General features: G+C 42.7%; 1 protein-coding gene across 5 annotated transcripts in view; it reads left to right on the forward strand.

The window, feature by feature from the left end:
• Positions 1-10,176: 10,176 nt before the first annotated feature.
• Positions 10,177-14,234, forward strand: part of LOC147632902 (S-adenosyl-L-methionine-dependent methyltransferases superfamily protein) — a 150,461-nt gene continuing 146,403 nt past the window's right edge. Inside the window, exon 1 of one of the 5 annotated variants that reach the window (XM_086807812.1) lies at positions 10,177-10,520. In XM_086807812.1, the coding sequence (XP_086663938.1) occupies positions 10,392-10,520 (129 nt within the window). In that variant the 5' untranslated portion in view covers positions 10,177-10,391. The remainder of the gene's footprint in view (positions 10,521-14,234) is intronic. The other 4 variants (XM_086807811.1, XM_086807810.1, XM_086807809.1 and 1 more) reach the window with 4 other exon arrangements.

A 14,234-nucleotide genomic window follows, 5' to 3' on the forward strand; every position in this document is an offset into this window, starting at 1 on the left:
CCTCTCGTGGTCGGAAGAACTAAGTGATGGTCGCCTAGGCTAGGGTGGATGTCTCTCACGAAGTCTCGACTCTCTAATCAATGAGTCTTTGGGGGCAACAATGAAGCTCTAGTAGGAAGAGGTGGCCTAGGCACTGGTGATTTGGATAATCCATGATTCTGGATAAGGTTCCAAACCCCTCTCTGAAGACATAATGGAGCCTCCCTTAGATTTCATAATATATTGTGCACTTGCATAATATGAAGTGCTTCTCTAACTCACGAGGTATCTACATGGCTTTACATGTCTCTATCCTCAGGTGGTGTAATGACACCCACAACTGGCCCACTGCATCGCATTGTGACACGTATATGTCAAGATATCTGGCCCTCAAAACCATCCTTTGTAAGCCTCATGATAGTATCCATGTAGTACTGTTGCTTGTGTGAGAGTGGCTTGTGTGTTGTGATCTAGCTATCATGTATGCATAGTCCTAATAAATCATATCAATCACCCAATTCCTATCATGTTTTATGATCTAGGTATCTTATACATGTAGTCCCAATAAATCATATATGATTACCTGGTTCTTATCATCCTAAGATAGCATGATGAATGGGGACTTTGGGCCATACTAGGGTGGCGGGAGGCAATCTGTCGTGAGTCCCTGCCTTGTGAACCAAGTGCATACTTGGCTATACCATGACTCGTGCTCATCTACTACTAGAGTCACTAGGAGGATTGTAGGAGGGGAGAGCCTTAGGAGTCTCTAAGGGGCTGTGGAACTGATTTGTTAGTATCGAGGAAACTCAGTAGGGTGGACTTTGACACTTTGACAAATGCTCCCTATTCGCAAAGGCATCCATTGGCCTTATTAGCCCCATTAGTCATCCTCAACAAGTAAAAGCTGCAATGCCTACATATCAAAACCCTTTACCACGGCGAGGTATATATAGACTACCTCAATTGCCATATCCACCTCTGGTACTACCACTCCAGGCGGTTCCTCCAAGAACCACACCAATACAAGTACTTGGTGACCCTGTGTACAGAAATAGAAACCACCCAAGAATATGGGTATCCCATCTAGGGTTCACGTACAAAGGAACATCCAAGGCTACAAATAAGAAGAAAGCCCAAGCCTTCAATTTTAAAAAAGGCAGCTAAAGAGCGAGACGTGCAAACCCCAAAAGTTACAGTAGCCCCTAAAGGTTCAAAGAACCAAAACCAAAGGTCTAGAAGAAGAAGACCTCAAAGAGTATGCGTAAACACAACGCATGATCAGTTTTTCAAGGGCAACAATGTCACGACCATTGAAAGTGGTTTGGATGAGAGCCCCGAAGCTACCTCCAGCTAGCGATCTACTACTCAAGCCTGCTCTTCCCAAAGAAAAGAAACCCATAGACTATGAAGACCTTCCAAAGAAACTCAATCAGTACCCCAACCCTATGTTAGAGAAAGAGAGAGAAGAGAGAAAGAAACAAGCCCAAGAGATTGTGAGAAAGGTACAGGTTGAACTAGACTCTAAGCCAATGTTAGAGCAAGTGGTCAAGTACAAACCATGAACCGTGCTTGAGTTTATCCTAGATTTTATCCTAGAGCTACTTAGAGAGCTAGTAAAGGGATCCTTAAAGTTTGACCAAGGCCTCAAATAGACCCATATGCATTCTTAGGAGGCGACAAGTAGAACCAGTTCTAGAGCCTCTACCTGCGGAACCAATCCAACCAAGCCCCACATTGATTGATGCAGTGAGGGAGGACTCAATTGGGAAAGGTGAAAGCTAGCCTTTCCATGGGTCACCATAGTAATGCAACAACTTTTCTGAGGTGAATGACAATGACTTAATATCATCCTCTTCAAAGGCACTACCTCCTAGGAAAGGATCATTTTATATACCTTACACATTAGTAGGTCCTAGCCATCCCAAAGTGTACAAGCTGAGTGAGTGAAAGTATTACCCATGGGACATAGCAAGCCTCATAGCCGTCTTGCCCTCTATTACGGCTTACCCTAACCCCCCTTGAAACATATCCAACAAGAGATTACCTGGTGAACCGCAAATGTCGTGTGAGGATCTTTCCAATGGCCAAGCTCGTAATACGAGGTCTCCAAGCTCTACAACTCCTTGAGAAGCAATTCCACCGTGCCTCCCATGAGCATTGTCACACCGCCACGTTGCACTATGGGTACTCGTCCCTCCTCTCACCTCACTTCACTCACACACACTCACTAGCATTAGAAAGAGAAATTATCAAGGGGATTAGCAAGAGCAAGACTCAATTGCATAATGGGAGAGTCTATTGTATTATGAGAGAAATTCACTTCTATACATGGCCATAAGTGTTTACACTCAAACTATGGCCGACCGGGCACTTTAGGCTCATAAGGGGCCTAATGCTATTACAATGACTACTCTCATAATATATCCATGAAGTACATCACGCTCTTGAAGCGGGAATCGCTCTATAAGTATTCCGTCACACCATTACGGGCACCCATGCAAGCTGTAGATCTGGACACCATTGCTTCATATCTTGAATGTATGACCTTTTGGTGTATCTACCTTGACTTCTTGATATAAGATAATGCTAGTAGCTCTTATTAACCCTAGGAATGGGTTAACATTCCCCCCTTCCTCTGATGGCGATCTTGTCCTCTTTGTGAGATCGCGTTGAAGACTTTTATGTGGGGAGAATTGACAAGCTTGTAGATGGCTTTGATGTTGAGTGACCTTCAATGGTCTTTGTTCCTCTGGAAGGAATAAGAAAATCTAGTTAGTGAATGAAAAGGTTAGTGGTTTATTGGGAATTCCTAACAGGGTGGGGGGTGGGGTTTTTTGCGAGTGATTGCATTTTTATATTTTTGTGAGCATGTTTTCTTTTTCTTTTGGCTCACTTTGTTTTTGGCAATCATAAGCAATGTTACATGTGAACTGTGTTAGTGGGGAAACTAAGAGATGATAATAATGGGAGAGAAGAGAAGAAAGGATTCGGATGAACGTAGACATAATCATTAGAACGAGTTTGTGTTTCTCAGTTCCTCATTTCATTCATTGAAGCGACATTCATCATTTGAAGAAATTAACATTCGATGAAGCTTCTTTTTATGGCAGGATTCTTGTCAAATGTTGTTAAGTAGGCCCTATTCCTGCATGCTTCTTCCCATGTGCTTATATTTTCTCACAGCTCGTTTACAACCTCACGTACTCTTCGTTGGGTCAAACAAGTGTCTGTTTGCTTTAATTAGCTTAGACGCTACACACGTGTGAACGACCTCTTAGAGATATTTTTTATGAAAAGGTGCATGCTAGTAGCTTTCCTAGATGGAAGAGGAGGCCCTAAAACCTATTTTTAATCATTGTCTCAAGACGAATTTTTTTCCATGAATTTTTCTCCTGTTTTGCAACTTGTTTTTGAAGGTGTTCCAAAAGAAAATTGAAAAAACTCTGTATGAGAGAGTTGTAGTACTGCAACTTTGTCTCTCTGAGCTATTTGTGATTTTGTCGTTTAGACCCTCAAAAAGTAGCTTGAATATAGTTCGAAGTCATTTTCGTGTTGTTTTTGTGATTTTTAATGCTTTTTGGGCTATTTTCTTGATTTCCAGGTTGAATTTTGAGGTTGCTGGTTGGAGGCCAAAACGATCAATTTTGCCTTCAGATGGTTAAGACCAAATTTAAAGAGCTTGATGTCGGCTTTTCGATGAGCACTAGAGCGCATTCATTAGATTCATGGTTTAGGAGATACAGGTCTCCGAACAGACGTGTTTTCCAGAGTCTCTTTTTTGGACGGGCAGACTCCCTTTCTCGTTTGTGAACTAGCAGGGTGCAGTTCACGGCGTGAAGCGGACTTCACGGATTTATCAAATTTTTTTTTTTCATGTGAGGTCTTAAGGCGTGGGACGCTTAGGCCGTGAGACGCTTAAGCCGTGAAAGTGCAGAAATGGTTCACGGCATGAGCCACATGGCTCACGTGAATTATTATTTTTGGTTGTGGAACCCTAGGACGTGAGACCATAAGCTGTGAAAGTGCAGAAATGGTTCACGAACGACGTGAACCACATGGCGCACGTGATTTTATTTTATTTTTTACACGAAACCCTACGACGTGAGACTCTAAGCCATGAAAGTGTAGACATGGTTCACTACATGAGCCACGTGGCTCACGTGATGCTTTTTTTATTTTTATTTGGCATAGAATCCTAGGACGTGAGACCTTAAGCCGTGAAAGTACATAAATGGTTCACGGTGTGAGTCACGTGGCTCACGCGATTTTTTTTTGGCATAGAACCCTAGGACGTGAGACCTTAAGCCGTGAAAGTGCAGAAATGGTTTACGGTGTGAGACTCCTCTTTTTTTTTTTTGGACATAGAACCTTAGGACGTGAGACCTTAAGCCGTGAAAGTGCAAAAATGGTTCATATAGTGAGACTCTTTTTTTTTTTTTTGAGTCTAGAGGGAAATTCGAATTTTCTTGTTTGGGAGGGTATTTTTTGAATTTTACATTAGGGAGATATTGGCATTTTTCCGAAAAGGCAAGTGGGAATCAAAAAAGTCAACCCTTTTATAACATTCCCTTACACTCTTCATAAATGACCCCCAAAATGGACAATTTGACAACTCATGAGCATCTACTCAATCAATTCTCATTAGTTGTAATGAGTTATATAAAAAAGTGATTAAGAATCAATCAAAGATTAATCTTTTTACTAATATTTTCCTCTTTTAGACTAATCAAAGACTCTAATTAGCTCCTAATCACTAATTAATTCACACAATTGAACACATCATTGGATAGAGCAAGGCATTGCTAAGCTATGTGCATCAACTAATGTGTAAATTAATGTATAATTAGAGATTAATCAGACTCTTAATTTTGGTCTCTTCTTTTAAGGTAAAATTAAGCAAAAGAGAGTCAAATTTCTCTAATTAATGTAATTAAGTGTTTTGATGCATCTAGATGCTTTCAAAACACTCAAAAACACTGATTTCGACTACTTACATGATCAATTTGGACCCCAAATAACACATTTTCTAAATTTTTTATCTCTTGAAGTGGATTAATCACCCTTAATGACAAAAACCAATCGATTAAGAAAGATTAGTCATATTCAAGAGTTTTTTTATGTTTGTGAGAAATTTTTTCAATGATTAAGCTACTCCTAGTGCTTGCTAACACTCTAATGCATACAATTCCAGCAAAAACCACTAAAATTAATGATTCTAGTTCTATGTTTAACTCTGAAGAAAGTTAACATTCACTAAAAATTACATTCTATTGCGTTGTTTGATGCAATGGATGCAAACTAAACCTAATACACTCTATGTGCAAGTCCTAAGCACATTAAAAACAACATCCTATCCAAACTGCCTCCGTGACATATGTAAATGTTGCAAACTAGTTGTTGGATAGAGATGAGAACCATGATCATGAACCTCACCCAAAGCTTGACGACTTTGAGGATTAGGTCCATGTCTTGGAGACCATGGACACTCTTCCAAAAAATCTTGGAACAAGGTTTGCATAGTTGGATGGGACAAAAATCACCTCCTTGTTCATGCCGAGTGAGGCATCCCTCTTGGAAGCCAACAACAATTTTGAGCCTGGAGTATCTAGTGATTCATCTAGTGAGGAATCCTTGGTAGAAGGAACAAATTTGCGTTACCCACAATCACCTAGCCAAAAAAAGGAAACCACATAGAAAGCCTAAGAAGTATCTCCTTCCTATGTGGAGATGAATCTTCATTGGCTTTGCTATCTTGAGGCCGTGGATTCACATGAAACCTACACCCATGTTGACTTAAGCAAAGTCATTATATTCAGACTTAAAGAGTGGTCTATAAAAGTGATGAGGATCCCATGAGCTCCGAGCAAGCCAAGCTCTACTGAGCTGCTAGAGGGAAGCTTAGACATAAGCTCAATAAGTTTAAGGCTCAGGCAAAGAAGGAAGAAAAAGTCAAAGAGCTCATCAAGCCTTGAGAGGAAGATATGAGGCAAGTGGTTAAGTATTTCAAGTCCTACAACATTGGGTATAGAGAGGTATACAATGAGAAGGCTCAAAGGATTTTGTGTGGAGAGGCACATACCTCATATGATGGCAGTCCCGCCTGCTACTCTGCTGAGGTCAAGAAAATAAACCTTGTTGGCTCACGTGATGAACCTAAGAGAATGTTCATTGCCAAGGATCTCACCACTGAGCAGCAAGAAGGTTACCTTGCTCAAGGAATTTCGGGATGTGTTCACCATGCTTCAAGCAAGTGGGTCGAATAGCCACCACGACTGGGCTCAAAAAGCGTTAGATGCATTCGGCCATGTCTAACAAGCCATGCATAGTATATGGCTTATCAAGGTTCCAGCCCACATGGGTATCTTAAAATTCTTCCAATCTCATGGACATCTCAACCCACCTTATCAGCCAGCCTTGTTTCACATACCAATTTCCTATCTCAAACCATGTGTAAGAGTGAAAGAAAGCAGAATGAAAACTATCAAAGAAAGAAGAGTGTTGGACTTTTCACCGAAAGAAGCTTGCCCATCTTTTGTCCAATGCCCATGTATGCCACCTGAAATATCCACAGGCTCTACACATAATAGACACATAGGCATTGTTCCTCTTGAGCCTTTAGATTGGGGTTCATGGCAAGCACAAGCCTTGCCCATGGTATGACCATTGCCTGGACCTTCCTACAATTAGCAGGAACCTTTTGTGGCCTTGTCTTTGACCACACCACCCAGTCAGCCCACCCTGTCTCTATCCCAAGTGCTCAACACCATTGAATCCTTCAAGCCACAGAGGTTGCCAAGCTCCCTTGCACAACTGAGGGCATAACCATGGACAAGTCTGCTGCCATGCCCATAACAAGTAATGATCTTGACTCCTCAAGAAAAGAGTTGTCAATGTCGAAGAAAGTGTAAAGAGAGTTGAAGAAAGTAGTTGTATCGGAGAAGTCCTTGTGTTGGTGGGAGAAGTGCACATAACAAGTAATGATCTTGACTCCTCAAGAAAAGAGTTGTCAATGTCGAAGAAAGTGTAAAGAGAGTTGAAGAAAGTAGTTGTATCGGAGAAGTCCTTGTGTTGGTGGGAGAAGTGCACCCACATGGGTACACCTTCTGCCCATTGCACATGCACATCACCTGCATATTTTCATGATGGGCATCACAATTTTTTTTTTCACTTATTGCATCTCACGACATGCACAAACACATAAATTTGCAACTAACCTTGTTAATGCCAACCCTCCAGGTATATATCTGGATGGGGGGACCATGGTGGGTGCAAGCCTAGCCCATGGTATGACCCTCCCTCGAGCTTCCATGCCACTAAAGCTACTAGGAAGGCTAATGCTCATACCACTTAAGTGAAACTCCTTAAGCTTTAATCTTTTTTCACTTGAAACATTGGCGTCGACAATGCCAAGATAGTGTTGGCCTACGTCTCCCACGATAAGAGGTTGTGTGGCTAGCTTTTGTGTTAAGAAAAGGGTGCCTTCTTCTTTACATGTTTTTTGCCAAATAAAAAGTCAAGACAAACCCTAATATGTTGGGACCTTGGGGAGGTGTAAAGGTTTTTTTTTTTGGTGAGAGGATATGTATTTAAAGCATACAAGAAAGCAAGAAGAGGAAAGAAGGACAAGTCACAAGTAAACTATTACAAGGGAATGATTGTGAAATTTTTATTAATAAAAAATGACTTATATACAAGAGATTAATTTCACACTAGGTTGGCTAAACATAAAAATGGCCTGGCTTTTATTACTAGTCTTAGGCATCTATGTACACCAAGTTTGTAGACTTTTCCTATTTGGCATCAAGCGCATGTAAGACTGCTTTATATGTTTCAGCACCGTCTTACAAAAGATAAGGGCCTATTCTTCATGCAGGTAAGATGGCAAAGCATCTAATGGTAGGTCAAGCGGGTGAAACCATGCTAACCAATGGAGTGGTTAACATATCCCCCTTCCTAATGGTGACCACATCCTCGCATCACCCACGTCGACGGTGAAGCAATTTTGCCGAAGTGGATGGTGTTGATGATCCAAGATATGCCATGGAGTTGGTAGCCGAGGTTATGTGTTTAGTCGAAGATGTAAACGATGCAGGGAAAAGTAATGGGAAGCTTTGGGCAACCCTGATGGTGGCAGCTAGCTTATCAAGGTGGTAGGGGAAATGATAGGCGATGTAGAGGTGCTTCATGATGGGTCTCGCCGTCAGTTGTGGAATTGGTGTGGACCCTTCAACGCGAGGTAGTTGGTAGAAGCAATTTTGCACCATGTGTTTAGCAGAATGAGTGCCTGAACCCCATGGAATGATTGGCACGGGTAGATGGAGGTCTGGGATGTCTTGGTGTGATAGGGTATTATGCCCAAATATCATAGCATGATGTCGAGAGATTCGACTTTTGCTTGACAAATACATCGGCTAGGGCGAGGTTTTGTTGGTGTTGAATTGGCTTCAAAGCAGAGGACATAGGAATTGGTGAACACATGTACTCTTGTTCGGTTCCTTCACTAGTCTTATTTAAATCTCAAAAGGTCAACAAATACGTTGGCCATTGCATTCTTAGTCAATTCTTAGTCAATCTGTCGCTCACAGTGATTTTTAAACTGGGAACTATGTACTCCATGGACATTTTTGCATCAACCCCGTAAGTTAACAGAAATGGGGTGCAACTTGTTGCTACCTTGTAAGATGTTTGATAAGCCCATAGAGCAGTTGTAAGTTCATGTTCCCAATCCATTTTACTTGCTTGAACAATTTTTGTTCAAATGCCACATAATATCTTGTTCGTGCTCTCTACCTTTCAACCATTTCATTCTTAGTCAATCTCTCGCTACTCTGTTGACTATGATTCTCAAATTGGGAACTATGTCATCCATGGGCATTGCTACGTTAACCCCATTAGTTAACCGAAATGGGGAGTAACCTGTTTCTACCTTTGTAAGATGTTTGATAAGCCCATAGAGCAGCTATAAGTTTATGTTCCCAATCCGTTCTACTTCTTGCTTGAACAGTTTTTGTTAAAATTCCACATAATATCTTGTTCATGGTCTCTACCTGGTCATTAGTTTGTGAGTACTGTGCACTATCATAAAGCCTTGCATGTAGTCACTTCAAGAACAAGTATGGTCTCAACACACACCAACAGATACTGGTGAAGCACCCCATTGCCCTCTCACAACATAAAAGAATAACCCACAAAACATCACAACAGAGCTGACAAGGATATGGCTTGGCCCATTAATAGCACCTTGCACCAGTAGTAAACCCACATACATCCATGAGTTAGCTCCAAAAATATAATAAGCTTGGAAGTCACTAGGCCAATTGACTCTTACCCATGCCAAATATTACATTACTTTGTCCGATCAAATGTAGACAAAAAGTGTTGGATTCTTTAAGCACACATTCTACATTGAGCTTGCATTGGCAACAATAACCCTATGGAGTGTAGCTTTTAGGTGATGCATATTTTATGTGATTTGTGTAGGTGCACTCCAACAATGCTGGATTGATGCCACCTTTATCATCATATCAATTGGCAAAACACACAGCTACTCTAAAGCTCTCTAAAGCTTGATGCCAAAGTGGTGACCATCCTCCTATGCGATGAAATAGAACTAAACCCTCACTATACCAACTGCCCTTTTAATACAAGTTCCATAACAACATTGGAAGTCCTCTTGCAAAAGGAAGAAGCCCTCATGAACCTCAAGGAGCCTTGCCAAGGAAATCTATAGCCTCAACACCTATACCTCCCTTATAGCAGAATCTATCCTCAACATTGAGGACCGTCTTTGACTCTAAGGCCGCAACTACCAAGACCCCTCCATTGATCTCCAACAAGCAAACTCACCAAGCCTATCCATCAACGGGCACCCCAGCCTTCCACCTCTTTTTTGATTGATTTTGGATTGGTTCCCGCCCCTCCAATCCGAACTGCATAAGGGTTAGTCCATCAATGGGTAGGCTTGTGGCTACTAATGTGTCATGACTCATGAGCCCACAAAAAATTGAGAGACCCCCTCTCAGAGGTCTTTGATTGAGTCGAAGGTGGCTGAGGAGGCCATGAGGCAAGCATCAAGCCTTAAAGGGGCTAGAGGAGGGGTTGGAGGGGATTGGGAGGTGGTTGGCACCAACTGCATAGCCGAGTTGTTCAGGTGTTTGAAGTCCATGCATGAGGTCGCATGTTCAAACCTCGGGGCCGCTTGAGGTGGTGTTTTGTAAAGACAGGTGTGTGGGTTGTAATTTCTAATTCCTCAAACAAAAAAAAAACTCTTGAAGGTAACCTTAGTTGCTGAATGCCCATTCAGCGTTTCAAGCAGGAAGAGAACCTCTTCAAAATTCCAAATTCCGGATTGAATTCAGAATAACTCCACCACCCACGAACTCTCTCTCACACGTTATCCCTCTTCAAGGATGGAACTCTCCGTGGCCTCAAGCCTGCTGCTGCCAGGTCGCCGCGGCAACACACACCCGCTGTTCTCCTCGTTCCACCGGCCCGTGAGGCCCTTTAATTCCTTCGCGACATTGGTGCAAGCTGACGTGGTAACTTTTCTCTCAAATTTTTCACGCACTTAAACTCGTAATGACTATGCAGGAACACATGAGAATCCGTTCTTTCCAGAGTGCAAGCTCCACAAAGCTAGACGTTTGATGCAGTTGCTAAGTTTCCTGTAGTAAGTACGATGATGATAAATCCAGCCATCATCTATGAGCAATCCTTGCTGTGCTGTAGAAATTTGTCTACTAAGTTGACTGTTTTGAGGGTGAGATCAGGCCCTTGTCCGTAGCTAAACCCTTATATTACGATTCACAAGAGCATAATCAAGGCTCAATGAAGGGCAGGGGAATCGTGCTAGGCTTGCCAGATAAAGAGAGCGTTCTTGACTGGGTGGCAGGCTGAAGGGCTGAGGCTGAGGCTGAGGCCACATGCATCTTTTGTAGCAACCAAATATGATTTACGCAACATGTTGTAAAGACTAGCAGAATCGTAGATGAGGCAAGCTTTGATCTATGTGTTTTTGTCTGAGGGCAACTTTCTTACCATTCTATCTAGTTTAATGCTCTGGCATGCATTGATGAAAGCATAAATTACAACCATTACTGACAAAAATCACAGTATGCTAGAGTGCTCAGTGCTCCACAAAATTTGTTGTGCAAACAGGAAGAGTTAATTCGGGAGGCAACACAATGCTGTATTTGGAATTGCACACAAGTGGAAACATGTGGGCTGCTTGAGAGAAAGATCTTTCTTTTTATTACTAGGAACGGTTGAGATAGTTATGAGCTCTATGGTAGTTTCATTATGTAAAAACTTTCTGCAGTGGGTTATTACATTGCCCAATGATCAATGGCCGGTTCTTTTCTCCTCTTAGGTAGTCCAACTTTACCTGCTCCATGACGATCGTCACCATCTCTTCCAACATATGTCTAGGTACAAAGATGGCAGCTAGGTATAAAAAAGTGGCAATTCTGGCGCAGGCCGATTGGTTGCAGCGTTGGCTGCAGATGGCATGACCGAGGGTCAGCAGGTTCAAGCGGTGACCAAAGGGTAGCCGGTGCTTTGTACAGTGTAGACGGCAGCAACAGTAGCAACAACAAACGCTTGGGGCTTCAGATGATGTTGGTAAGCGCAGCCAAGCAGGGGAGAAGTGCTGACTGCAGGAAACGTACATGTACAGAGAGTCCAACAGGGTGCCATCTTTCCAAAGTTCTTTTATGCTTTGCTATTCTGGCTTCAGGGCCTTGCTTTTTGGCCTTGGAGCTGCTTTTTGAAAAAGTGCCTTTTAGCTTTTTGGTCCAGCTCAGTCCCCTCTTTCCAATGGTGCCCTTGGCTTGCGGCCAACCCAGTTTGACTTTTTACTTTTTCCTGCTTTTTGACCAAGAGTGGTGCTTTTTCTTGAACAAACCTTATGGTCCCTGTCCCCATGTCTTCTTCCATCTGTTTGGTGTCCGGGCATGGGTTTCATCATGTAGAGCTAGGAGGGCCAAATAGTTACATTCCCTCCCTCTTACATCGCAGTTGTCCTCAACTGCGGACTGCAAGTGTTCCAAGCACATCCATATGTTCCATGTATATCCATGTGTCCCAAATACAGCAAGTACATCCATATGTTTCAAATATTTCCCAGTACTAGCCCTATCGGGTGAACTTGTGCGTGTCATCTGCTCATCTGGCAACATCTCTATGCCTTATCTTTGACGAATGGCTTTGCTCTTGATGGTACTTCTTCGGGGCATGTCACATGTGTTAGATATAATAAATGCATACTTACCTTCTGCAAAAACTAGACAGAAGCTAGTCAACAAACAAGTATGCATTATTCGCGTCTACTGGGTACTCCAAGTAGTCTGGAGCCCAGTGGACTATCACATGCCATAAATCCAAGCAATGTCCACACATCAAAAATAGCACACAAAGTCAAAGAAATTCAAACATACATCAGTATGCAGTGCACAAGTAATGGTCCTCCTTTTCATGGATTGTCATGTGTGGTTGCATCAGAAACCGTGCTGAGCTATTTGGCTTCAGAGGGAAACCACTCAGACTATTGCTCAAGGCCATCTGGTCGCTAGGACCGTCCGAGAGTTTGCTCAAGGCCATTAGGTCCCTAGGACCGCCCGAGAATTCATTAATAGTCATCTGGGCCATCTGGTTGCATTGACCGCCCAATCATGAAATCCAATACAGTCACCTAGGCCATCTGGTCGCAATGACCACCCGACTGCGAAATCCAATGCAGTCACCTTGGCCATTTGGTCACTAGGACCGCTTGATTGTGAAGTCCAAGATATCTCGCATCGTTGTCGTCCAATGGGTCATTTGGCATTGTTGCCACCCAAACTAGAGCATGTTCAAGTAATCATTATAAGCAGAATAATGATCGATTCCAGTCCAATATATATATACAATGAAGAGGGGTAGTCGTACAATTCCTCCCTCTTGAATCTATCTTGATCCCACGACGTCGATATACTTATACTCTAAATATATCTGAACCAATCACTTCCTCATGATATACTTGTACTCTAAATATATCTGAACCAACCACTTCCTCATAAACTTGAAGCATGATATGGTAACCCATAGGAACCGCATGGCTCAGGGGTCTCTGAGATAATGCATCTGCTTTCTTGTTGTCTTTGATATTCATGGGTCATAGCATGGCCTTCTTGGTTCAAGATTGCTCCAATGCAATCTCATCATGTTCAACCACAAAAAGGCCTAGAATAACCAACACCGGTCCTTTGCTAGCATAAATTGTCAATGCTTCAAAAGGGTTCTGTTTCAGCTTTGGTCCACAAAGATTCCACGCCTTTCTTTGTTGAAACATGCAATGGGCTAAACACCACTGCAACCCACTCATCGAACTTCCTGGCATGATGTCAATCTAGTGATCTTCCGGTCTCTCTGTCTTCTTGCTTGACTTGAAGAGGCTGCATTTGAGATAGCAGGCCTAGGAATGGCCTCCCTGTTCCTCCATGGGAAGCAAACATGGTGGCTCTAGATCCTTCTGCAATGGTGACTCCTTTGGCACGAAGATAGGCTTTAGCATTTTCAACACCTTCCGTTTCGGTGGCTCGAGCCTTGATGAAATCTTCAAACATCCGAGCCCTTCTATGGTCCTGTTCCTTCTTGGCTCTCCAAGCAAGGAATTCTTCGTCTTGGAGAAATTGTCTAAACTGCTGAAAATCTCGGTACACTACTGATGTCATGGCCGCGGTTTCATGAGAAATAGATCGACGGCCTTGGTTCCCATCTAGAAGTTCAGTTCGGCCTCATAGTTGTTCCCTTCATGAGGCCCTTGGTCTCCCTTTGCTCTCGACATGGCTCTGTCATCCCAAGAAAGTTTCTTCAAGGGAAATTTTGCTCTGATACCAGTGTAAGCCCAACGGGGTGGTGACAGATTCAACCACCTGTCCAAGAGATAAAGATATAGAGAGAGGGGAGAGAGAGAGAAGGGAATAGGGATCTTGCACAGTACACCACAGTGAGTGGGGAACAGGCCTGCCCCCTTTCAGGAATTTATTCAGGAACAATCCATGGGCACGCTGGTCAGGATCAATACAACCAATGAATACACAATCAAACAAATATGTTGGTGTAGAAACCCAAAGAGTCGATGTTGAGGCATGAGATCTCTGATGCCAAGCACACCACAGGGATGACCCACAAGTATCTCTCACCGGGCCAGTACTAGATCCAAAATCCAAATCCAAGTCTAGATCCAAATCCAGGTCCAAGTCCAAGTCCAAGCT

This window comes from Cibotium barometz, chromosome 13 (genome assembly GCF_041138505.1).
Source record: "Cibotium barometz isolate CiBa-2024 chromosome 13, ASM4113850v1, whole genome shotgun sequence".
Classification (NCBI taxonomy): Eukaryota; Viridiplantae; Streptophyta; class Polypodiopsida; order Cyatheales; family Cibotiaceae; genus Cibotium; species Cibotium barometz.